Consider the following 26,800-nt stretch of genomic DNA (forward strand, 5'->3'; position numbering starts at 1 on the left):
GGCAGCCATGGCTTTGGGCAGACATGCTCCAGAGACTGCCAGTCTGTAAGCCAAAGCCTCCACATCCTGGAAGTCACCAACAGACCCTGCTGCTACAGCAATTCAGGGGATGCTGCGGGGGGAGGAGGGCTGAGCATAAATGGCCACTCAGGCAGAGTCAAAGGCCTGTAATAGAAGGAATGGCTGGGAGGGTGGAGAACACTCCCTGTGCCTCCAAGGAATCCTGTGCATAGCTCCAGGCTGGCACAGGTCACAGCTTTTGATGTTCTGGAACTGAAAGGTGACCTAGATGGTCACTGGGGTGATCCAGAGGGAGCAGCCAGAGAGATGGTCAGATCAGTTCAATTCTAATTAATACCTGAGTATTTGCAAAAGTCCACGCACACACCCACACACAAATGTTCTTCAGCCAATCATCCTGTTGAATTTCTATAAGAAATATAACTTTTTCCCCCTTGTAAGGAGCCATGAGATTACATAATGACTTCAAATTATATAACTACGAAGTTATGAAGTTCCTAGATTATGTAACATCTAAGAATCATGGATGCCTTTATTTTCTTTCGACCTATGATGTAATTCTCACTGGAAAACATGCATAAGTTATGAGTTGTTTGCACATGTAACTTTTTTTTTTTTTTTTTTTTGCAGTATGCGGGCCTCTCACTGTTGTGGCCTCTCCCATTGTGGAGCACAGGCTTCGGACGCGCAGGCTCAGCGGCCATGGCTCACGGGCCCAGCCACTCTGTGGCATGTGGGATCTTCCCGGACCGGGGCACGAACCCGTGTCCCCTGCATCGGCAGGTGGACTCTCAACCACTGCACCACCAGGGAAGCCCTGCACATGTAACATTTTAAAACTGGCTAGCAAAAGCATTGATCGGCTGTTACATAAGTCATTTTCCCATACATGAAAGTCAATGACTAAAGGAGGATGAGCTTGGCTGCCCAGCTTTGAAATCACACACAATTCAGTAAACTAGAGTCATATTGACACTGTTTCCATCTTACTTGGTTTTAACTCCTTAACAAGTTTCTTTTTTGCTTGTTTAAAGAATCCAATTTAATTCTGCTAAACAATCCTAAAGGTGCTAAGAATTATTAAATTGTGAAACTAAGTATACATTAGTAACCCACAAACCCAGCCATAAATTGGATCTCATCACAACCCAGACTATGCCACTTCTAAGACTTCTTCTAACTGGTCATTTCTTCCTGTGGCTACAATCTCCTACCAATGCAATTCTTGAATGCCCTCAACCCTGCAAGATCTCTAGGATATTATGTTTCCCGGTGCCCTGCCCTCTCTCTAGCTTTCTGCTGGCTTCAATTCTCCCTGTGTCATCCCACCCCCAGGTCGACCATTTCACCCTCTCATCATATACCCTAAAATCCCCCTAAATCTGTGTTCTCCACTTCTGAGTGACCAAAAGGACTGGGAAAAGGCATATAACTGTCCTAAGAAATCTGACTACAAATTCATACTGTGCAGCCTCGACTGTATACTAATTTGGTTTGGCAAGTTTTTTATTCATCTCTATTGCATTTTCCATAAGCAGCTGTTCTGAACGCTCCCCAGTTTCTTCAGGTCTCCAAAGCATCCTCCTATGTTCCCAAGAGATGACTTCATCTCCAAACAGACTGAGCAAAGTTGAGGAAATTTACACTCAATTTTCTCCCCTGTCTCTTAAATCCATCACAATCTTTACTCTTCTCTCCTTCTTCTCACCAAACTCAGGAAAATATGTTCAAACCCGTTTAACAGACATTTATCGGGGACATACTCCAAGCCAAGCTTTCTACAAGGCATGTATCTGGCAGAATCAACGACCTCAGGCATTAAACCTGTGACCATACCTAGCAGAGTCTATTGAGGACTACAGATAGGAAGCAAACATTGAAACAGGTCATTGACTAAAATGAACATAGTAATATCAGTGAAAGGGCTCACAAAGTGCGGTGAATAGCCCAAGGCTAACTAACTTCAGCCCCAACACCTGTCATCTTAAATCTAGCCCTGCTCTCCTATTTTCCCTAGTGTCACTCTTTTCTCTACACTTTCTCAGCCTAGAAGTTCACTCAACTGACTTTTATAAGAAATGAATGAAACAGTGAAAGAAAAATGAACTCAATTCACCTCAACCCACGGACGTGTCAAGCAACCACTCCAACTATTACCATTTTCTTTCATTTCATAGATAGACACCCTTCTATACTACTTGCTGCCTCCTCCTTTCCTGCTTGTTGTATTCTAGAGTCTGCTGTTCTCTCAAAGGTCACTAATGTGATCATTACTTAATTTTACTTTCCTATACATGATGTTTTATTCAATGGAGGTGACGGTCTTCTGAATCAAAAAAAAATACATGTTCCTAAAAAGTATTCAAGTTTTATTTTATTCCTTAATTCATATGACTGATGAGATTATAAAGTAATAATGCATATGAGCTCTCCAAAATTTATTAAATGGTAAACAAACAATCCATGCTTTACATTCACTTCAATTAAATTAATAGATTTTAGGAGAAAAAGATCAGTAAATACTTTCTTTCCCTTCTAGAATAAGGTCCAACACAGAACACAGGGCTAAGTAAAGCCAGGGTTTCATTTTCTAAGGCAGTGTGATAGACAGGACCACCCCTGTGCAGGCATCTTTTCAGTCAACCATCAAGTTCCAAATGCTGAAGAGTGCAGGTATGATTGTTCATGGAAACTGGATGGATTCACTGCTTCCTTTAGTTATAAGCAATTTTCTTGCCATTTGTCTATAAAACTCCATCAAGGGCTGACTTTTAAAATAGTTGGAGGCTAATATGATCATGAAGAAAAAATAGGAAAAGAATGAAATTCTTTTGATTACTGTCAAGTAAATATTTTAGAATCCCCATGGAGCATAGCTAACAACTATCTTGTTAGGAACGGAAATATTTTCCCTAACTTGGCTGAAGCCACTCAGCGTGACTTTCAGGAGAACACGACAAATGGACAGAAATGATCCTATGGTGGGTCCTCTCCCTGTGACTGATTGTCAGTGCTAACCTGGCAAGAATCACATCACAGCTGCCAATGGCCTAGGATTCCTAAGCCACCAGGATGACACCCAGGTGAGGAAGCTCAGGGCTCCTGATCTGCTCACCCACTGACATTCTTTTTCCTGACCTGCTAAAATCACAGGTTTCCAGACCCTTTCTCTCTTCTTGCTTCTCCCCACAGTGTATATTTTTTCTCTCTGTTGACAACAATCTAATGTGCCTGGAAACTGCTTCAAGTGCCTATGTGCTACTTGGGATCATTTTAATACTTTTGCAGATGGTTTGGAGCATTTTTTTCTCAAAATGAGCCCTGAACTCTAAATCATTTTGCCATATTTCTGCACTGATATATAAAATACACTTGAGATGAACGCAGCCATTTTTCCACTAAAAAACAGAGTTGTTAATTAATGACTGGGAGAGAATGCCAACTCCACTTTTCCATGGCATAATGACTGCTCAATCGACCAGGAGAGCCATCTTAGCTTGGGTTCCCCCAAAAAGGACCCTGAGACAAGAACCTGGGTTAGTGTGTGTTACTTGCAACAGTTTATTCGGGAGGTGATCCCAGGGAGCACAAGGTAGGGAGTAAGAAAAACATGGGTGAGGAGAGAGGAGAGCCAATAAAGGGAGTGGTATGGATCAGGCACTGTGGGGGCTCCATCCCCCTGGGGCATCCTGAGGAGCCATGAATAAGATGTCGCAGCACTGTCCCACAGAGAGAAGGGGAAACTGGACAGGTGTTTTCTGACTCCAGTCCTTCACTGAAGTCGAAGGCTGTCCCTGGGTGAGTTCACTTCCAGCTTCACTGCCAGCACTTCTAAGCTGCTTTGCACCAGAGGAGGAAGTTCCCACAGGGCTGACCCCGGGGTCGGGGAGAAGAGCAGCAGCCCAGCACTCGAGACAGGCAGCTGTCAGCACGCACGGGAGATGCCCCCCACAGGTAAACTGAGAGGGAGGCCGAGAGCCAAAGAACACCATTGGCTACAGCAGCCCCAGTTCCTTGCTTTTATCAAGCCACCATGTTCCGCTGCCTCACCTTTCAAGAAGTCTCCTTGATCCCATTTATCAAATATGATCCACTACCCTCGTCTCCCAGTCTTTAACCCTTCCTACCACATTTAGCAATTATCTCCTGCGACCATCCCCTACTCCAGGCTTTCCGCTGACTACAGGATGGACGAGGTTCACGTGAGGTCATGGCCCTCACTGATCTGCCCGACCTGCCCGGCCTTATTGGCCACCAACTGTTCCCACTCTCTCCCTTTCACCTTCTCTTCCTCTAACAAACAATGATCCTTCTCAGCTTTGAGCCTTTCCCACACAGAATGCCTCAAGCCTACCTGCCCTTTGGAAATCCACACTAGGAAGCAGCGACTCCTAAGGAATATTTTCCTTGGCTGTGGCTTGCCCTCTTCTCCTCCTCTGAACTATTCTAGTCTTGACAGCAAACAATGCCATTTTTAAAAATGTGTTTAAAGTGAGAGGGCAGGAAACTCTGGCCAAACTGTAAGGTTCCAAGGGGCAGAGACTGAGATCAGTGCTCCTTTAAATTCTTCCAACACTCCCTATAGGGCCCACTAGCTAAAGACCACCAGGAACACAACTGTAGTCAATAAATCGAGCTTTCTTTAGCTTGCTACAGCAAGGGAGAGAGAGTGCACCAAAGGGACTGGGGCATCCGAAAAGGAAACTGAAGGAAGCTTATTATAGAACCTGGGTTTGTTCTGGGTGATTCCAAGGAGGTCTTAGGTAAGTGGTGGCCAGATTTGGGCTGGAAGCTGTCAGGAAGTGGGGGAAATTTACTGAGTAAGTATCTTGGCAAATTTAACACAGAAGGCAGAGGATGAAAGCAGAGTTGGAGTCATCACTGGTAAAGCAGCAGCAATCAATCACTCAGGTCAGTCAAAAGAGAGGGATGTTCAATTACTTTTGTGGCTGCAGAGTGTCCTTGTCTCAGTCTTGCTTCAGACATACTGAAGGAGTAGCCTTGTCTGATTATTTATACTCTGCAAGAGGTATTTATGTTCCACTGGGGACACTGCGGCCAAGCTGCCAGGGACATTTTTCACTTTCTCCAAAGTGACTCAAAAGATACCAGAATGACTTAAATCACTGTTGAATTAATTTCAAATTTGTTCTAAACCTAAATGATAATGTAAACTTTAACTCCTAAGTTATAACTTCACTCCTGGCAGGCACTGTGCACACGGAAGGGAATAAGACATGCTGGCCCTTGACACAGGTCCATGAGCTCGCAGTCCAGGAGGAAAGGCAAAAGTCTAGGCTGATACAGCACAAGCCTGGAAAGTGCCAAAATGTAAAACTGCTTAAGGTACTGACAGCGTAGGGAACTGAGTATAAACTGCATGTAGAGTACAGGTGAAGCTTTCCAGGAAGATGTGTCATCTGAGATGGATGTGGAAGGATGAGTAGGACTTGACCAGTTGGAAAATGAAGGGTGGAGACGCAGCAGACACAGCAGATGCAAAAGTGTGAAATGGCTTTATGGGTTGGGGAACAGAACAGAAGTCAATGTGGCTGATAAAAACTTTACTGAAAACTAAAATTTTGCAATGAACTCGAATGAATTTCCAAACCTAGACTGGACAGATACTACATTTTGCAGGTGTGGAAAGAGAGAGTGTTACATAACTTGCCTATGATGTAAAAATCGACTCGGCATTGACCTAGGGAGAAAACCCAAGAGGATTAGATTAAAATATACCCACTTGATGGTGAAAGCAAAGGAAATAGGGGCATATAGTTTGATCTCAGACATGTATACCCTCAGTGGCTGAAAGTCTTTTTTCCTTTCTTCAGCCTCACTTTGCTGAGTTCATATGTATCTCCCAGCTAAGTGAAATAAATCTGGACTCCTTGGTGCTGTATCAGATTTGAGAAGGAGTGAGGACCACCCAAAGAAAGCAAAGGGGCACTTCTGAAACAGTGCAATGCATAAGGAGACTGTAGTTCTGTTAAGTCAACTGAAGGTTGAAGAGGAAGTAAATTTTACCAAAAACTAAATACTCTTATTTATGGATCCCACTCTAAGAGTGGAGATAGTGTAGAAACAGAATACAAGTCAATCCAAAATAACATATTTAGATGTCCTTCCCTTGAATATAAGGGGGAATGGAAAAACTTTCAGAAACTTTTCCCACTAAAATACAAAACTAAAGCTCAATACATGCAAATACAGGCAAATGACTTACTGGGTCTTATTTCTGTTACACCAAGAAAACTCAGGAGTTCAATGATTTCTTGAATAATATTATAATTATTTCTCATGCCTTGCCAAATAACACACACACACATCCATATACATACATATATATCTATATGTATGTGTGCATATATGTGTGAGTGTATCTATGTAATTATACAATTTCCACACTCTTAATATTGACAACCCAATCTTTAAATAGGTTACTTTGGAAATCCAATGTCTTAAAAGTTCACGCATACTTTTGTACAGTCCTTCAAAAATTAATACATTATTACTACTTAAGGTCAATTAATTTTTCTAGTTTCGAAAGAAATGATCCATGAATTACTGTAAATAAATATTAATAGTGAGAAATGAGCCATTTGGACACTACAGTTAGAGAGAAGCATAAGTAATCTTAAATTTCCAAGTAGAAAAAACAATTTAAAGGTCTTTATTTCATTAGAAAGAAAAGATGAACTACTCACTAGAATAGGTAGATGATGTGAATCAACCAACAAAAGGTAAGGACAAGCAATTCACAGAGTGATACAAACAAGTGTTCCATGAACAGATGAAACATGCTTACCTTTTCTGTTAATTAAGGAAGGGTATGAGACAATGTATTTTTCACTATTTAGGCTGCTGAAGATGGGAAAGCACAGTGTTGGCAAAGATGGGAGGGAAGAGTTGTTTCCTTTCCAGAAGCCAGTCCCTTCTGGTAGGAGTTCAACAATCATTGGGAGGACAAGATGGCAATCCGAAAAATTATCAAAGTTGTTCATTGCCTGTGGCCTAGGAACTCTGCTTATAAGAAGTTATGCAACAAAAAAGCCTGTACAAATGGACGAATAAATCTGACATTCATTGTAGGGAAGAAAAAGAACATAGGCCAAAGTCTATTAAAACAGATGTGTCAACATATATATGGAATTTAGGGGAAAAAAATGTCATGAAGAACCTAGGGGTAAAACAGGAATAAAGACACAGACCTACTTGAGAATGGACTTGAGGATATGGGGGGGGGGTAAGCTGGGACAAAGCGAGAGAGAGGCATGGACATATATACACTACCAAACGTAAGGTAGCTAGCTAGTGGGAAGCAGCCGCATAGCACAGGGAGATCAGCTTGGTGCTTTGTGACCGCCTGGAGGGGTGGGATAGGGAGGGTGGGAGGGAGGGAGACGCAAGAGGGAAGGGATATGGGAACAGATGTATATGTATAACTGATTCAATTTGTTATAAAGCAGAAACTAATAAAAATAAATAAATAAATACATAAAAAAGAAGCCAGATGCAAAAGGCAGCGCAGCCTATGATTCCCTGTATACGAAGTGTCCGGAACACGCGATTCCATAGAGACTCCAATTCGTGGGATCGGTGGATGGGAAGTTGTTTAAGTTATGGTTTAATGGGTACAGGGTTTTATTCTGGGGTGATGGAAATGTTTTGTATCTTGACAGAAGGGGTACTTGCACAGCGTTGTGAATATACTAAATGCTACTGAATGGTATACTTTAAAATGGTTAGTTTTATGTTATGTGATTTTCACCTCAATTAAAAAAAAATCAATTCAACACCTTTAAAAAAAAACAGTAGTCCACATGATTATTAAAATAACCTCCTAACAGGCATAGATTCTTTGCAGTTTTTCTTCAGCTAGTATAAAGAAGACCTTTGCCTTTGAAATACTGATCAACCAGGAAATAATTATTTCTGACTCAAACGTTATTCTTAAAAAGATATAATAACAAATTATCTGATGTCAATAATAAAAGCTAAGGGTGTCTTCTGAGTTTAAAAAAAAACAAAAAAATTAAAAAACAGATGTGTCAAAACACATTATGGTATATCCATGCCCCACATACACACAATGGCATTTCATACCGCTACAAAAAAAGAATATTACCATTTATGTGCCTACACAGAAGACATCCTCTTAGTTTTTAAGAGGAAAAGTCCAATTGCAAAAATGCTTGTGTGTATAGAATGAGCCCATTTTCATAAAGTGATAATATATAATTCTGCATAGACCAAATAGCCAAAAACATACGTATGCTGTGTTCTTGTTTTATTTTTATTTCGGGCAAGACTTATTTGCTTTAAGAGTAATTTCTGGCAACAAGATATAAAGAGAATGTAACTCCTCATTCCTGAAATCTCTCTGATATCTTTTGATAAAGACGTCTGTTAGGGGCTTCCCTGGTGGCACAGTGGTTGAGAGTCCGCCTGCTGATGCAGGGGACACGGGTTCGTGCCCTGGTCCGGGAAGATCCCACATGCCGCGGAGCGGCTGAGCCTGTGAGCCATGGCCGCTGAGCCTGCGCATCCGGAGCCTGTGCTCCGCAACGGGAGAGGCCACAACAGTGAGAGGCCCGCGTACCGCAAAAAAAAACAAAAACAAAAACAAAAAACAGTTCCGGTCTGGAAGACAACCAGGAGGCTGCATCTTAAGTCTCATTTACACACCCACTAAGAATAGTACCAGAGTTTTACTCATTCAAGGGTCCCATGGTGACAACCATCAGATCATTTTCCTTAAGTTTCTTTCCAAAATTATTAGTCAATAATTTTCTCAATAGTGAATGCCACTCCTCCATAAAGGCTGTGATTCTAAATCTTTTCCCTACACAATACACCTTAGTGATATACATTCCCATCTCTACTCATAGTTCCACTATACCCACGACTGGGTTGAGTTGAGGGACCAATCGCCAACTATATACCGGTTACAGTGCTAGAAACACAGTGATGAACAAAATGCATGTACCCTTTCTTTACCCTTTGAGGAACTAACTGCGTAGAACAGTGTTCTTTGACTTTTATCACCCATTTTACATCATGACCTAGTAATATATGTGTGTATTTGTTTGTATATATTAACAGTGACATATATGACTAAAGGTTTCATGAAACAATACTCTTACACTCTGATGTTTTCTAATCTAGAAGTGGTTTTTTTACATGCTGGTTGTGACCCCTAAATTAATTTTTGATACACTAATAGGTCACAACCCACCACTGGAAATACTGTGGTCCATATGCTATGCCAGGCCTCCTTTCTGCCCTCTGCCCTTTGAGCAATAAATACCACGTTAAAATCCTTATCTAGTCCAATGTGAACACACAACAAAAGTTTAAGTACACTCAGCAAAACATTTTCCTCTGGAAAAAATAAAGTGAAAAGTCTACAATTTTTCTCATGCTAAGATTTTGTATTAGATATTGCTTGATCTGATGGAAGACAACCAAAAATAATAAAACTTCATGGAATTTTGATGATCCTCTTGTTTACTCTAGGAGGAAGAGAATGGCCAAAATTGGTGCCAAATGGCTTCCAAAACAGGATACATCAAAGCAACCCAGTCAACACCTTTCATTCCCTCTGTCTTGGGGCATCGAATGTCGCAAGAGAAACACTTGCAGACAACAGTTTCTATCACTAAACTCTGCAGGACAACTCTTCCCAGAACAAAAGACAATAAAGCTTCATTAACGCTGACCTTAGTTATTTGGAATTTGGCATGAAACTTTAAACATTTTTAGCCACATTTACCTTTGCCAGTCTAAGAAGGAAGAGACTGATGAGCTTTTAAGAGCAAGAAGAAGACTGTAAGAAAAATGTTTACCTTATTTGAGAGAAAAAACTCCATCTAACATCACGGAGCATCAGCACAATAATATCAGTGTGATAAATTCTCATTACCAATCACTTTTATCTACTTGTTAAGGCAACTTGGCAGGGCTTGTATTTGGCAAAACGGTCAAACTTGTTCAAAATATTATTTGTACTTCAGTAAAGCTGCATTTACTTTAAAATAGGCTGTGATTCAGAAAAACATTCAAAATTTTAGTGAGTGCCTGAAGTTATTCTGTTAGTAAGCTCTTACAGTATTATACACCTTAATTTTTTTCTTTTTTTTTTTTTGGCCACACCATGCAGCTTGTTGATCTCAGTTGATCTCAGGGACTGAACCTGGGCCGCAGCAGTGAAAGCCTGGAATCCTAACCACTAGACCACCAAGGAACTCCCAGCACCTTCTTCTTTTTTTTTTTTTTTTTAGTATTTACTTATTTATTTAGCTGCGCCGGGTCTTAGTTGCAGCATGCGGGACCTAGTTCCCTGATCAGGGATCGAACCCAGGCCCCCTGTATTGGAAGCACAGAGTTTTAACCACTGGGCCACCAGGGAAGTCCCCACCTTAATTCATAAATACTGCTCTCACAGGCACAAACCTCAGGTCTTTCTATGGAAAGCAGAATGTTCTAGTATTCTGACTCCAACAGATGGAAAGTTTTATTTTCTTCCACTCAAAATAAATTTATGTTATACAGAAGAAACACTAAGTATTGCTTTATTTTTCTTCATCATGACCCCCATTAAGACAATCCTAGACTTCCCTATTTAAATGCCATTATACTAAGTCTTAGTTCTTTTTGACTCTAATAAGGATTCGATCTCCCGATAATTTCAAATACTAGGGAATTTTTTAAAAAAATTCTATAGTCCCTGAGTTTATACCATAAAATGTACACTTCCCCAAAATGCCCTGCTTACTAAATGACAATGTTCCTAGTACCTTTTTTCCAGTGTATTCTCTATGGTTAAAGGGGAATGGAAGAAAGGGAAAGGGAAGGTGAGGGGGGAGAAGGAAGGGGGAGAAGGGTGGCACGGAAGAGGGGTAGAGGGAGGGGACAAACACCAGATGGTCTTTTACCCAAAATTACATTTCACACAGGCGCTGAACAATGAGGCTACCATCGTTCTAAACTCGTTCACGTTAACTCATTGCAAAGATGACAGAAACTTAAGATTAATGAATCCATACAGGTGCAGTTCTTTAGAAACCAAGATGGACAGTATCCAAGAGAAATGACTGCTGAAGGATTCTGCCTGTTTCCCCCCGCCACCCCCCAAAGATGAAACGTTTATTTTAACCGGGCACCAGAATATAACCTGATCGCAGGGGCAGATAGGGGAAGAGAGCAGAGGAAGACTCCAGGAGTAGTTTACCTTCAAACAGTTCTGCCTCTTTTTCAATCGCAGTCATCATCCATCCATTGCTTTCTGGACGCATGGTCTCCTTAGTGACTAAATCATGATATTTCCATGTCGGATGGTGAGATTTTTGTTTCCCAAACTCAACCTTAACAACCACCAGGGGAACTTGTTAAATATATTGATTCCCAGTCCCACCCCAGACTTGCTGAGCCAGAATCTCTAGAGAAGAATCTTAAGTTTCTAAATGATGTCAAATTCAGGCTGTTGGCTTTTTGCCTTTCTGCCGGGCAGGATCCTACCAGCACATCAACCAAAGGAGCCACACAGCTGCTCTGATAAAGGATTGATGACTTAAAAATTACAGTTTGGACAGGACTACTAGAAGTTTATTTGAAAAACACAGGACTAATTCCAGTAAGGTAAAGAAGGGGACAGACTATGGTAACAGTAGCCATGAAAAATGTTTGTCTAGGTTCAAATATTCAGCCAATAAGCATCATAAATCTAGAAGGTGAAATACAACACAAACAGATGGCTGCATTGCCTCTCTGGCACACTAGGGATCATCTGTATATTCTAAACCTTCACATCACCATGGGATTTAGAATTGAATAATCATCCAAAACATGGCATGAGTCCCTAGATACTTTTATATTCTTTGGTCTATTGAATAATAATAGTTTGGAATGAAGACGTCTTAAAATAAAGACCACCAACTCTTCCCTCTACAACATTCAGAGATAAGAAAGGATCAGATGAAAGAGCAAATAATTACCTTCTAGAATTCCCCCTGCCGTCTTCATTTTACTTTTACTAAATATGAATTGTAGTCAAACAAACTTCATCTCTGAATTAGACCATTTAGAAAATAATATAGGAATACACATATCAGGGATGTTAGTCAAGATCTGATTCAGCAGCTGTGTCTTCAAGTAATAAGGGCAACTCAAGTCAACTCTCAACAGTAATTTCCTCTGAGGAAACCTTTTCATTTTTTTCTTTCTTCCTTGAGCTCCACCTCTCTCTTCTGGCACATTCTGCTCATCATACAGTACTGTGTACATTTATAGCACTTCATAAATAATAAAAAATAAATGATGTCTGTAGACCTAAGGCCTGGAGGGATCAATTCTTAGGCACAATTCCAAAGGTTAACCTTTAACCATATGGAAATTATGCTAAATGCCCTCAGATGTAGTGCTGAGATATTCTTATTTTCAAAGCAAAGTATATAATCATAATGTGGAATATAGTTGGCCATTCTGAATGGGTTTAATGTGTCAATGACTGGAAACTAAAACATTATCTTAATCTATCCATCTCTGTATTATCTAACATCTCTAAAGTTGTAACCACATTTTAAACTAAAAAAATTAATCAATTCTCAGTTTCTCCTGATGGGGGGAAAACCGTAGCGTGGATAATGCAAGAGAATAAGCCATCCAAAATTATCTGGGATTGTTTTAATATTCATGTTTCCTAGGGGGGTTTCTTTAGGGACCAATCAAATTACATTTTTATTAAGCTAGTAATGAAGCTCATGTCATTCTTTAAGTAAAAATACCTGACAACAGGGAAAGGCTCCAGTTCATGTTCAAGTTCCAATTTACTCAAGTGGCTGGCCAGGGATTTCTGTACAGCAGCAAACAACCAAATAGGTAGATAGCCCACTAACAGCAGTTTCTCCTTCTGCATAATGAGTATAAAACATCTCAACACACTGAAGATTAATTGAGAATATATCCTATAGCACTTAGCAAATGCAAGGTTTCTATAAAGTTGTGAATTCCACTTGGAAATTCACCGTTTAGCACATAAGCTTCACTTTCCCTCGCCACTATGGTCACAAATAAAAAAGTAACAAGATCAGAGTTTCAGTAGGAATTCCAGTCCACTGTCATCCAGTTAATCACACTCATAACAAGAACTGCAAAATAATTTACATTCCATGTGATGAGTAGCTCTAATAAAATGAGATTAAAAGAAGGCAATCTGGATGAAAAGAAACAAGAAAATTGACCAATCTTGTGGTGTTTAGTATCATTTAGCAATAAAAGTCATAGGGAGAAGGGGCAGCAAACACAAAACTCAGCAGCAACAACCAAAAAGCTAGACCACAAGAGAAAACGCTCAGCTCACACAATCACTGCTTTTTTAATTGCTTGGTGATAGCTTTCCATTATCTCCTAGTGACTACACGCATTTTTAATGAAGTATACACAACAAAGTTTCTTGACACTGAGGTTCTCCTTGAAACAGAAAAGCTATCCATAAAAGTATATACTGGCAGATCATTAGAAAATACTATGTAATTTTGGAAGAAATAAGGGTCCTGTATTTCCCTTTCTGACCATCCACACATTAGTGAGCGTCCTCTAGGTTAAAGCAGAGGAAAGGCCAGACAAGGGAAATGCTCGGCCTAAAAGAGTAATCAAGTGTGTCCTTCGCTGTGTAACAGACGAAGAGGAGAAGCAGCAGTCAAAAAAGGAAATCTAAGTTCCTAGCATATTGGAGGGGAAAAGAATCACCTGTTAAATCTGGTACATAAACAAGAAGCCTAAAGTGTACACAGTGGGAGTTTATGTGTTGAAAACACATTATTACACGTGGAGAGAGTGACCATGACTCACAGCCACCGAATGAATAGTCATCCTTGACACTGTTAAGTTGCCACGATATCTTCTATAATAACATTTCTATTACAACAGAATACTTAAAAATATTATTCTGTTGTTGGATAAAAGGTTGTACATTATTTTTCATTATGATAATCCTCCCCAAATATTGCTATTTAACAAATACTTGGGGACAAATATGATAGGGATAAAGGTTGATTTTTCTCCCCAGGAAACCTGCAGGAATTCCGCAGTCTCCGTTACCAAAAATTTCTTCATCTCTCAGGATTTACCTTTCTTGGATTTGGCGCCAATCTTCAGTTTTGATGGCCAAGCAATCTGCGTATTTGTTTCCTCCATGATCTGTAGCAAAAATTAAGAGAAAATTATTGATTCAATTAAGAACTTGTATTTACAGACTTTTTTCCTGGAAAAAAAAATTTCAAGTCCTTAGCCTCATGTTGATGCAACAAAATGATCTCCTCTTAAAACAATGCAAAAAAAAAAAAAAAAAAAAACCTTGGGGGAAGGAAAGAGATGCATTTTTATAAGCCTTTAATCTATTAGAAATATTCACATATATTTTGTTACTCCCAGCGTTCCTCTCTGTGATGCTCCAGAATTCTAACGTACAGACGAAACCAAAAAGTACATGAACAAGTAATTAACCCAACTTGTTGCCAAACCATCCGAGATGCTTGTGCTGAATAAAACAATCACCAACAGATTGAAACACACCAAACATGATCCTTGTAATACAAAACGATGTGGGTTAGGCCTTCCTAAATGAAGCTTTTTTTTTTCTGGGGAAAAAAAAAATTAGCTTGCTTTGGACACATTTGTGTTTCATTAAAACTGATGAAAAGCCTCTAAACGGGACATCACATCATAAGGCTGCATGTCCCATCATCCTTCGCCTCTCTAAGATGGCATTTTTGCCACACTTCTTTTGCAGTTACACGCACCTAACGCTGGCCAGAAGGACTTGAGACCCAAACGTGCTGAAGCACAAGAACAAGTGATTCAGGCGTCTGCAGAGCAAAGGAAGTCGACAATAAATGTGAGAAAAATGAGTAACCGAGAAAGGCTAACCCTTCATTCTTCTCCACTGTTATCACTTAAATTAGCCTAGTTCAATGTCTACTTTCATACCATGAATATAAAATTCACCCAACAACTGAATAAAAGCAAAGAACTGAACAAATCAGTAGGCAAATGACAGCAACTACCACTTATGGATTTAGAGGTAACTAAACAAATTAATGGTGAAGGCAATAAAACGCATGAACAGCGCAATTAATAAAAAGTACCTCCGTATTGGTTAGGTTCTGGGCACAAGGCTAAATGGTTAACATGTTAACGTGCATCATACTTCACTTAATCCCCTTTATCACAGCAGCAAAGGGCTTGCAGCAGATGTTTCGGCCTGTCAGCCCACAGATGCATTCTTACGCAATCCGCCATAAGTTTTTTTTAAATGTAAGCCAACATTTTTAAATCTGGGAATTTCACAGAGACATGTCTGTTTCTCTGGAAAACGTGGCAGATTTAGCACCTGGAGCCCACATTCCCACATGGCAACACTTGGCTGGCACTGAGGGCCAGATGCCCCCTTTAGTCAGGGTCAAGAGACTCTGGGCTGCCCTCCAACCCCCACTGGGTCTCCCACAATGAGATCAGGAGCCACTTACCATTCTCATCACTGTGTCTGTATTACTCACTGGCCATTTATCATGGTGCCTACATTGGTGTTTTTCTTAAGAGAAATAGCTCCCTACACCCATATCTCTATTAAAAATTGAAAAACAGGGCCTTCCCTGGTGGCGCAGTGGTTGGGAGTCCGCCTGCCGATGCAGGGGACACGGGTTCGTGCCCCGGTCTGGGAAGATCCCACATGCCGCAGAGCGGCTGGGCCCGTGAGCCATGGCCGCTGAGCCTGCGCGTCCGGAGCCTGTGCTCCGCAACGGGAGAGGTCGCAGCAGTGAGAGGCCCACATACCGCAAAAAAAAAAAAAAATTGAAAAACAAAAGTGAGGTCTTTACAAAGTCAAGGGACTGGCCTGGCCCTGGAGGTTGTTTGCCCCAGCTCTCCGGATCTGGTCCCTGCCCCTTCTCCTCCCATCTATGCTGTCCTTGTTCATGTGTTTCATTGTCTTCTCCATGAAATTGCTTAGTTAACTGTAAATCCATATCTTTAGTTTTTATTGGAGTATAGTTGATTAACAACGTTAATTTCTACTACACAGCAAAGTGAATCAGGTATACATATACATATATCCACTCATTTTTAGATTCTTTTCCCATGTAGGTCATTACAGAATACTGAATAGAGCTCCCCGTGCTATACAGCAGGTCCTTATGAGTTATCTATAGAGAAAGACAAATACCATATGAAGTCGCTTCTATGTGGAATCTTAAAAAAAGGTACAAATGAACTTATTTGTGAAACAGAAATAGAGTCACAGATGTAGAAAACAAACTTACGGGTACCAGGGGAAAAGGGGAGAGGAGGGATACACTGGGAGACTGGGGTTGACACATAAATCCGTATTTTAAAATAAAATAAATTATTATCACCCCCCTCCACTTCCTCGACTGCGGCCATACAGCCTCCCCAGGAAGGCGCCCAGCGGACCCCCCTCAGGGCCCCAGCTGCCCCCCTTCCCCAGCTCCCCCTCCGGCTCGGGCACCCTCCCAAGCAGCTCACTGTGTTCGCTTCCCTCCTAACCCTTACCACAGTCTGAAATTCTCCTGTTTTCTGTGTTTACTTGTTTATAGTTTGTCTCTGCAAAATAAAAGCGCTCTACCCTGCACACAGCAAGCGCAGATCTATTTGGGCAAATGAACCTACATAACACGCTTAGGAAGTGGATTCCTTTATTCCTCAAACAGCTGGGAAGCAGCAGAGTGGGGATAAAAACCCCAGACTGCTGACAAAAACTGTCCTTTTAACCACCATACTGTACTGAATATAGGGCGTCTATCTTTAAAGAATGTGTATATACACATTTGAAAACATGCTTTAGGATTTGTGCAGACTGACTGGTTTTAAGAACCTACAAATATTTGTCAAAAGCCTCCCTAGGTGCCCCAAGTGCCAGTACCCATAGCAATGAATAAGAAACAATTCCTGGTGCTCACGAGCTTACAGTCAAGTCAGGGACACAGACAGACAAAAAAGGCAACTACCTGACAATGGGGTGGGTGCTGGCACAGGGCCAGCTCACAGAGGTGGCTCTCGCTCCTATCACGAAAGATCGGGGTCGGGGGAAGGTTAGTAAAGGGCTCCCCAAAATATAACCTGCAAAGTCACTCAAGTCCTGAAAGCCAAGTTAAAGCAAATTTATGAATGAGTTCATCAGTCACTAAACGAGGGCAGGAAGGCCCATTTAGGAGGGCTTTATCATTAGTCACATTTTGTCACCTGTTAGCTCCAGCTACTGTACACATAACTTCAAAGTGACTAAAATTTGATGGCACGTTTTCCTCTAAGGTGACTCAGGCACCTTAAGAGATAAAGTGGGAAATTAAGATCTTACTATTTATAATGCTATTGGTGGGGAGGCAGAAAGAAAATAATCTATATACTTTTTGTGAATGAAATAATTTGGCCATTTAATCCAGTAAATTACATCAGGTTCCATAACTATAAGACTTAATAAAGAAGCTTCCTTGTCAAATACGGTTGGAAGACATAACTTCCTGAAATCTTAGTATCTGGAGAGCTTCCCAGAAATCACCGTGAATATGATCATCTCTTTTTATTAAACAGCAATAGAGGGACTTCCCTGGTGGCACAGTGGTTAAGAATCCGCCTGCCAATGCAGGGGACACGGGTTCGATTCGTGGTCCAGGAAGATCCCACATGCCGTGAAGTAACAAAGCCCGTGAGCCACAACTACTAAGCCTGTGCTCTAGAGCCCGCGAGCCACAACTACTGAGCCCACGTGCCACAACTACTGAAGCCCACGTGCCACAACTACTGAGCCCGTGTGCCACAACTACTGAAGCCCGCGTGCCTAGAGCCCGTGCTCCACAACAAGAGAAGCCACCACGATGAGAAGCCTGCGCATGGCAAGGAAGAGTAGCCCGTGCTCACCGCAACTAGAGAAAGCCCACACACAGCAACGAGGACCCAATGCAGCCATAAATAAATAAACACCAACAGATGCTCCATAACAGAAAATCATTTGCCACAGAAAATATCCTATTAGCAGGTAACAGCCATCAAGTTGAAATGACTGCTTTACACACACTCCCTCTAGACCTCACACCAGTCCAGTGTCTCTATTGTGTAGTGAAGTGATGGGGCCCCCAAAAATTACATTCAACCTACCCACATCCACACTGTCTTTGAGAGGAAGAGACAATATCCTAAGCTTAGTATCCTTAATTCTAAAACCAGAGTTCTATCTTCTGTACCACATGATCTGCAAAGTCCAATGAGCTGCAATAAATGTCAAACTTTTTAGAGAAAAAAAATTATTAGTTATTGGAATTTGGCACCTGGAGCTGACCTTTCCCATGACTAGGGGAAAAAAAAAAAAAGGCAATTCCATTGACTGTGGCCAGCCAAGGCCAACCTCACAGGTCATTCACCAGGCTGCAGCCCCCACACGGAGCTCCGCTGCAGTCCCCACATGGAGCTCTGCATGGATGCCTTCTCCGGGATCCCTTATACGCTCATCACTGTGTTGAATCTAGTCATGAAGGGCAGGTGGCTCGAGAATCAAGGACCAGCTCTGCCGCTTTCTAGCTATCATGTTGGGCAAATTACTTTCAGCAGCCTCACTTTCTCTTCTGTACTATTAATGACTCACAGAGTTGTTGTGCTTCACGAAGAAAATATGTGAAAAACCCAAAGCACAGAGCATGGCACGTATTGATTGCTTGGTAATACCGTTGTTGTGTTCATTCCACATTGATGACCTCTGGCCAGGCACTGTCCTAGACACTAGGGATACAAGAGCAAACAAGACTGGGCTGCCCTCCAGGAGCTCGTGGTCTAGCGACGAGAATACTAGTTAACCCACCATTAGGTACTGGGTGCCAAGCTGCAGAATGGGGAAGGGCAACAAGAGTGTACTGAAGGGATCCTAACCCAGCAGTGGACTGTCAAGAAAAGTTATCTCAAGGAAATGCCTATTAACACTGTGACCTAAAGGAGAAGGAAAAGTTGGCTAGTTGGGGAAAGAGGGGAGAAAGTGACCAAGGCAGAAGAGGAGTGTGTGTGTAGAGAGTTCTAGAAGGAGGGAGAGCAGGTACCCTGGAGGTCTGAGGGGGATTCAGTGCAGCAGAGGCGCTTCGAAGCCCCCTCACGCGGCCGAGCCAGGGACCTTGTCGCGCGTTTTCTCCAGCTGCCCACGTCTCCGCACACGGGCATGCACAGTAGAGACTTGAAGACACGATACAAAGTCAGCCAGGTCCTGTGTTCGGCTATCACCTGCTACAGGTAAACTCTGAGAACCAGCGCGGTAACTACCCACAGGCAGTCAGACTCCCCACAGGAAGTTATCAATGAAGCTTTTTAAACCAGCCCCTCTGGTGACTCCAAGTCAGTTCCCACAGCTCAGACATCGCACACTGTTCATTGGTTTTCACCTCAGCCAATTACGGGAGCAGCACTAGCAGAAGAGCAGAGTAGCAGTAGGGCGCATGCTCAGGAGGAGGTGGCGGAAGCGCAGTTCTCTCCTGGGGGTGTGGGTGGAGACTGCTCCAGGAATCCCAGGACTGAAGCCGAATTACTGTACTGCAACAGGGGGCTGACAAGCGTGTCCCCTGGTAGAAGTAGGATACGGGTGGGGGTCGGGGAGTTCAAAGGCAGAAACCACGGCACTCAGCAAGTCCGAGGCTCTGTCTCTACCATGTTATGCTTAAAAAGATGTCCTAAATGGTCATCAAGACAAGTATTGTAGAAAGGGGGAACTGGAAAAGGTGAGGTCAGGAAGCTTGTGGCTGAAATTAAAGAAGCCACAAAACCCCTGGGAAAAAAATGACTATCTTACATCTCAAAAAAAAGAAAAAAAAAATCCTAAAGTGAGTTCCATCGAGTTTTTTTTTTTACTCTTATTATGGCCCCTGTTTCCACCTTCACAAAACCAAAGCTTAAACAACAATCTACTAATTTTGAATCATGTTCTATAAACATCAAATCACACCTTAAATATTTTAAATACTTGTTTTAACTCATAATTCTTGATGCTGTAACCTTAATAAAGCAGCTAATGAATGGAGGTCAGAGATAAAGCTAGGATTTCTCCTAGAGGCAAAAAAAAAAAAGAGCTAGAAAGCTTACAGGTGAATTCTACATGTTTTTAAAAAGATGTCCCAGGGCTACCAGACGACCCTGACCTAAAGGCTTACTTTCCTTTTCACAGAGGCCATGTCCTTGAGTTGAACAACAGCTTGGGTGTGGACACAAGTCATGTCAAAGTCGCTGAGAAGACTGGGCTGTGGATGTAACAAGTTCCTAGTGCATCTGAAGGGTCAGCACGTTGGGAAAGCAGATGAACAGGAGTGACTGTCACAGGAGCTGCGGGCCATCTCTCACTGTCTTCAGAAAATCCAGACAGGTTTAAGAGAGAAGTGAGAATTAAAGTGACATTTTTTTAAAAAGCATGGAAATAGGAACACTGGAGCAGTTCATTCTGTGGATCTTATAATGTATGAAAACACTGACACCTTTTCAAAAGGATAATATACACTTCCCACAATCCAATTAATTCCTGTAAAACTTCACAATGAAATCAATTATCAGAAACCCATGATATGCCCTAATTTTTACGCAAATCAGGATGATGTCCAAAAACTTCAGTTTGCATTCAAGAAATAATTCAATTAAGTGGCTAACAATGACCAACCCCTCTCCAAAAAATAAGTTGTTGATGTCCCTCAATTGTGTGACATTTGAATTGAAATTTGGGAAACATGCTTAAAATGAACTAGTGCTTCCCTGTGAAACAAAATCTATAAATACCCTGATGTCAGTTAAGCTAGGAATGCCTAGGTATACAGAGCCACAAAACCTCTGAGAAGGAAATGACTATCCTCGGTCTTAGGAAAAAAGAAACCTAGAGTGAGTTCCAGCTAGTGTTTTTTTCCTAAATTGTATTATTGTTCTGGTGTCCCCCTTCACAAAATGAAAGCTTGAAGAACAAATATCTGATGTTGAGTCATTTTCAATAAACATTAAATGATACCTTGAATATTTTAAAGACTTGTTCTAACTCATAATTCTGGATGCTGTATGTTTAAAGCATCTCAAATAGGTCAGTGTCAACTTCTGGACAGCTTCACTCTCAAAAGAATCTCTTCTCAATCCTACCAATTTCTGCTAGGTTTCTTTAGCTGCTCTCATAATAGGCAGCAATTCTACATGTCATAAGGAGAGAGGAGATTTTGGAGGAGTCCATCTAAAAATATAATTATTTAAGGACTTCCCTGGTGGCGCAGTGGTTGAGAGTCCGCCTGCCGATGCAGGGGACGCGGGTTCGTGCCCCGGTCCGGGAAGATCCCACATGCCGCAGAGCGGCTGGGCCCGTGAGCCATGGCCGCTGAGCCTGCGCGTCCGGAGCCTCCGCAACGGGAGAGGCCACAACAGTGAGGGGACCGTGTACCACAAAAAATAATAATTATTATTATTTGAAAAATAACTTTTAAATTTCTGTTGTTAGGCTTACTGTACTCATTACTTACAGCGGACTAATTATTAAAATGTAACCTAATTCTTATGCTAATCTCAGATATAATGAATTGCAAATACTTATATTAACACGAGTATTTGACCTAAGAATACCAATTTTGAAATATATGAAGCAATTAAAATTAAGATTGTGGATATTAGGAAGAATACCTATTTTTATAGTTTATCTTTAAAGGGTGCTTCATCATGAAAAATATGATGAAGATAGAAGCTGATAATAGCTTTGGAAACTAAAGAGCCATCTTAACATTCTAATTCATATTTGCTTTTCATAAACAGGGAGTAGTTTCCCTGATCAAAGAGTAATAGCACTGCTTCTTATATTAAAAAGGTACCTAATAAACATGGAAGCATATATTCTTATTTTGGTTTTAGTTTCTGTGGAGTAAGGGAGGGAAAGAAGGAAAGGAGGGTAATGTTTATATAAGCTGGAATATAGAAGCTTTTTTTTGATTGGAAGAAACTTCTATCAGCTATTGAAAAAAATTATCACAGATTTACATGGAATCATTTAAATAATTTCACTGTCCTTAAATAACCTGCCAAAATTAGAATTAAATAAACAAGCATAACTTAAATTACACATGTAGTTTCACCCATGATAAAAATAATTTCCATTTATATTCCTCAATGCTCAAGTCATCGTAGATTTTTTCCATCTCCAACAAATTCCAGATTAGCACACCATGTGGAAAGAGAACACATCTATGAATGTTCACTATACTACAACATTCTAAAAGTCTGCAGCAATTATAGGATAATATCTTACAGATGAAGGAAACCTTTGCCAAACCAACAACATTCTACTAATGTGCTCATTTTACCAAATTCTTCAATCCAGATGTAAAGTTAAAAATCCACAGGTAAGTAATCAGCATGTCAGATCAACCTGAAACAAGTCTATTTATGCTGACTTTACTTGAAATATTTATTCTTGGACCAGGAAAAGAATGCTCGACATTTATACTCGAAACTACTGAAAATTCATCATTCAAAATGGCTACCAGCTGGGCGCCATCTGCAGCCTGCTTCTCCAAGAAACCAACTCTTGTGTGCTCTATTTTCCTTGTACCAACAGAGAAATAAGGTCTATCTTCAGGGAGGAAGCTGTTTCAAGGTACTTCACATACTGATGGATTAGGAGTCAATTTGCTGGACTTCACCATGAGGGGAGCAAAGCGAGAAAAGAGCAACTAGAAGACACTGAAAAGTGGAGATGGGAAAGTAGTGAACTTCTCACACGAGGGGGTGTCTAAAAGCTGAGGATACTGATTTTGCTGAGACATTACAGGCCTCTGATATATTTCATTTTAAATCCAAGAAATGCATCTCAGTGATTCGGTTATTCATCGTCAGAACAACTGCTCACATTTGCCTGATGTTCACATACACTAGCCATGTACTCACAATAATCTTGTAAACCTTTTTTTATAGATAAGGAAATCAGGATTCAAAGAGGTTAAGCAGCAGATAGGCATGTGGCAAAGCCCCACTAGACGATTAGTCACGTGACTCCCCAGGCAAGGGCAATTTTTGCCTCACTTGGCTTACGAAGAAAGGGAAGGCACCCCATACTCATGGGGAGATCGCTCCGCAACTCTGCCATGAACACTGAAGTGCTCACCAGCAGCAGAGGGGCTGTCCCTCAACATTCCAATTAACTAATGACAGAGTGACCCTATCCCCACCCCAAGCACATATGGAGAATGTGGGAAGCATTTTGCTTGTCACAGTGACACAAAAGAGGGCCACACTGGCACTCAGTGGCCAGCACTACAGATGCTGTACTTCCCACAAAGGGCAGGAAAATCCACTCGAGATACCCATAGAGACAGTCCTGGCTTTGCAAAGTTTTGATACGCATGGATTTTAGTTACCACAGCTCAGTTCAACACCACCAATTCCCCAATATTACATTCCAGTTACCAAATTCTATTAATTGTGATTGTGAGTAGTTGCATCAAATAGAAATTCCACTGCCAGCTCTTCAGCGCACAAATCACTTCATATATAACAGATGCTCATGTTGATCAGTGATCAGTCATGTTGCTTCTTTCAAAGTCTGTCTCTGGTTACTCATGGGATGTCTGTAATCAGTTCATGCATAGACACCAAAGCAAGGAATTGTGCTGACTTCCTGTCTTCCAGTGATAAAACCAAGTGACATGAAAATGGATAACCCAAAGTGAAAATTGGCCAATGAAGATGAAAGTGCAGCAAAGAAATAAAAAGTTATACTGCTGGAATTGGAATTTGAATCCAATGTCGTAGAATCAATAGCTGAGGGCTTCCCTGGCGGCACAGTGGTTAAGAATCCGCCTGCCAATGCAGGGGACACGGCTTCGAGCCCTGGTCTGGGAAGATCCCACATGCTGTGGAGCAACTAAGCCCGTGCGCCACAACTACTGAGCCTGCGCTCTAGAGCCCACGCACCACAAGTACTAAGCCCACGCACCACAACTATTGAAGCCCACACACCTGGAGCCCGTGCTCTGCAACAAGAGAAGCCACCGCAATGAGACGCCTGCACACTGCAATGAAGAGTAGCCCCTGCTCGCCAAAACTAGAGAAAGCCTGCACAGCAAGGAAGACCCAATGCAGCCAAAAATAAATAAATTAAATTAAATTAAAAAGAATCAATAGGTGACAGCAGGAATAATGAGACTGTCGCTGTGTGTGAGACTCTGAATACACAGCCAGAGGAACTTAGTGAAGACAAAGGTATTGAAATTAAAAAATGAAAGCTGTAGTCACAAAAAGGATGACGATGTCCCAGGGGAGATGATGCCAGCACAATAACTCACATTAAAAAAACTCTGGGAGACATTTCACAACTTTCAAAGTACAAAAGATGAAATGTTGGAATTTGATACAGACTTACGATTCTGACAATTCAAGGCACAGAAAAGATGCTCTCTCCATACTGTAAGTCAGGGGTCCCCAACCCTCGGGCCATGGACCAGTACTGGTCCACGGCCTGTTAGGAACCAGGCCGCACAGCAGGTGGTGAGTGGTGGGCAAGCGAGCGAGCGAAGCTTCATCTGTATTTACAGCCGCTCCCCATCGCTTGCATTACCGCCTGAGCTCCGCCTCCTGTCAGATCAGCCACAGCATTAGATTCTCATAGGAGTGCGAACCCTACTGTGAACAGCACATGCGAGGGATCTAGGCTGCACGCTCCTTATGAGAATCTAATGCCTGACGATCTGAGGGGGAGCTGAGGGGGTGACGCTAGCACTGGGGAGTGGCCGCAAACACAGATTATCATTAGCAGAGAGGTGTGACTGCACAGAGACCGTAATAAATCAGTTGCTTGCAGACTCATATCAAAACCCTCACAGTGAGTGGCAACTGAAAACAAGCTCAGGGCTCCCACTGATTCTGCATTATGGTGAGCTGTATAATTATTTCACCATATATTACAATATATAATAAGATAAATAAGAGATAATAATAATAAGAGAAATAAAGTGCACAATCATCCTGAAACCATCCCCCCACTCCCAGTCCGTGGCAAAATTGTCTTCCGTGAAACCGGTCCCTGGTGCCAAAAAGGTTGGGGACTGCTGCTTTAAGTTATACAACAAAAAGAAAGCTAGCGCTGTTGCAACTTGACAAGCTTTTTACAAAGAAATGAAACACGTTAATTCTCGATATTTCTGTTTAAATATAGTGTTCTGAATAAACATTAATTTTACTGTTTTTTCATTTTCCTATACATTTACGACTGTTAGGAAGAGATTTTTTAAATTTTTTGACAAAAATTTTTAAAGGTTGCATATCATTCCATTTTCCCATTGATCACTAAAAGGGCTTTGCACAGTTTCAGCTTGCAAGGTCGCTTTTAGGGTCCCACATCACTATGCAAGGTGAAGACTACCTTTTCCACCCCATTGAAAATCACTGATAAGGAGTTTCAAACTGTTCACACTATAGGCAGGTTTAGCTCATTTATTTCAGAAAGTTCAGAGAACACTTACTTACCAATCAAAACCTAGCTCAAATGTGCCCTCCACTGTAAAAACTCCTCCAACTTTCCCAGGCAGATGTCAGCTCTCTCTCTCCCTCCTCATCCTCACTTCGGTGTGGCAACACTATCGTGCTGATTTCTTTGCTTAGGCTGCCAATCCCACCAGTGAATTGGGCTCCTGGTGACCAACAACTGTATCTTGCGCATTTTCAAACATTAGAATCTAGCACTTAGGATCTCAATAAGCATTGGTAAAGGAATTAGCAGTGACAAGGAAGAGATCATGAAGGGAAAAGGAGACTTTCTTTTTTCCGGACATAGAAAGTATTTTTCCTCCTCATCTTTCATTAATATTTTCTGCACTTATTTTCTCTATTAAGACAGATCTTTGACTTCCTTAATCTGCCTTCTTTCTCTTATCATTTTCCTCAGCTTTTGAAAATGACTTTTCTCAGGAAAACCTCCTGCACTGTTTGTGGGAATGTAAATTGGTACAGCCACTATGGAGAACAGTAGGGAAGTTCCTTAAAAAACTAAAAATAGGGCTTCCCTGGTGGTGCAGTGGTTGAGAGTCTGCCTGCCGATGCAGGGGACACGGGTTCGTGCCCTGGTCCGGGAAGATCCCACATGCCACAGAGCGGCTGGGCCTGTGAGCCATGGCCGCTGAGCCTGCGCGTCCAGAGCCTGTGCTCTGCAATGGGAGAGGCCACAACAGTGAGAGGCCCATGTACCACAAAAAAAAAAAAAAAAAAAAGAATGAAGTAATGCCATTTGCAGCAACATGGATGGACCTAGAGATTATCACACTAAGTGAAGGAAGCCAAAGACAAATATTGTATGATACTGCATATATGTGGAATCAAAAAAAAAAGATACAAATGAACTTATTTATAAAACAGAAATAGATTCACAGACATAGAAAACAGACTTGTGGTTGTCAAGGGAGGGGGGTGGGGGAGGGAAGGGTTGGGAGTTTGGGGTTAGCAGATGCAAACTAGTATATATAGAATGGATAAACAACAAGGTCCTACTGCATAGCACAGGGAACTATATTCAATATGCCCTGTAGTAAACCATAATGGGAAAGAATATGAAAAAGAATGTGTATATATATATGTATTAAAAACTGGGTCACTTTGCTGTACAACAGAAATTAACATAACACTGTAAATCAACTATAGTTCAATAAAATAAGCTTTAAAAAAAGTTAAGTAAATAAATAATAAAATTCAATCAAAAACAAAAACAAAAGAAGACTTTCCAATTATACAA

The 26,800-nt window shown here is 41.4% G+C and overlaps 1 protein-coding gene across 4 annotated transcripts in view; it reads right to left on the minus strand.

The window, feature by feature from the left end:
* Nucleotides 1–26,800, minus strand: part of BICC1 (BicC family RNA binding protein 1) — a 299,937-nt gene that overhangs the window by 106,455 nt on the left and 166,682 nt on the right. For all 4 annotated transcript variants that reach the window (XM_082634831.1, XM_082634830.1, XM_082634833.1 and 1 more), the window contains one exon: nucleotides 14,151–14,220. In XM_082634831.1, coding sequence (XP_082490957.1) covers nucleotides 14,151–14,220 — 70 coding nt within the window. The remainder of the gene's footprint in view (nucleotides 1–14,150; nucleotides 14,221–26,800) is intronic.

Source organism: Mesoplodon mirus (assembly GCF_964341445.2).
Source record: "Mesoplodon mirus genome assembly, chromosome: 2".
NCBI lineage: Eukaryota > Metazoa > Chordata > Mammalia > Artiodactyla > Ziphiidae > Mesoplodon > Mesoplodon mirus.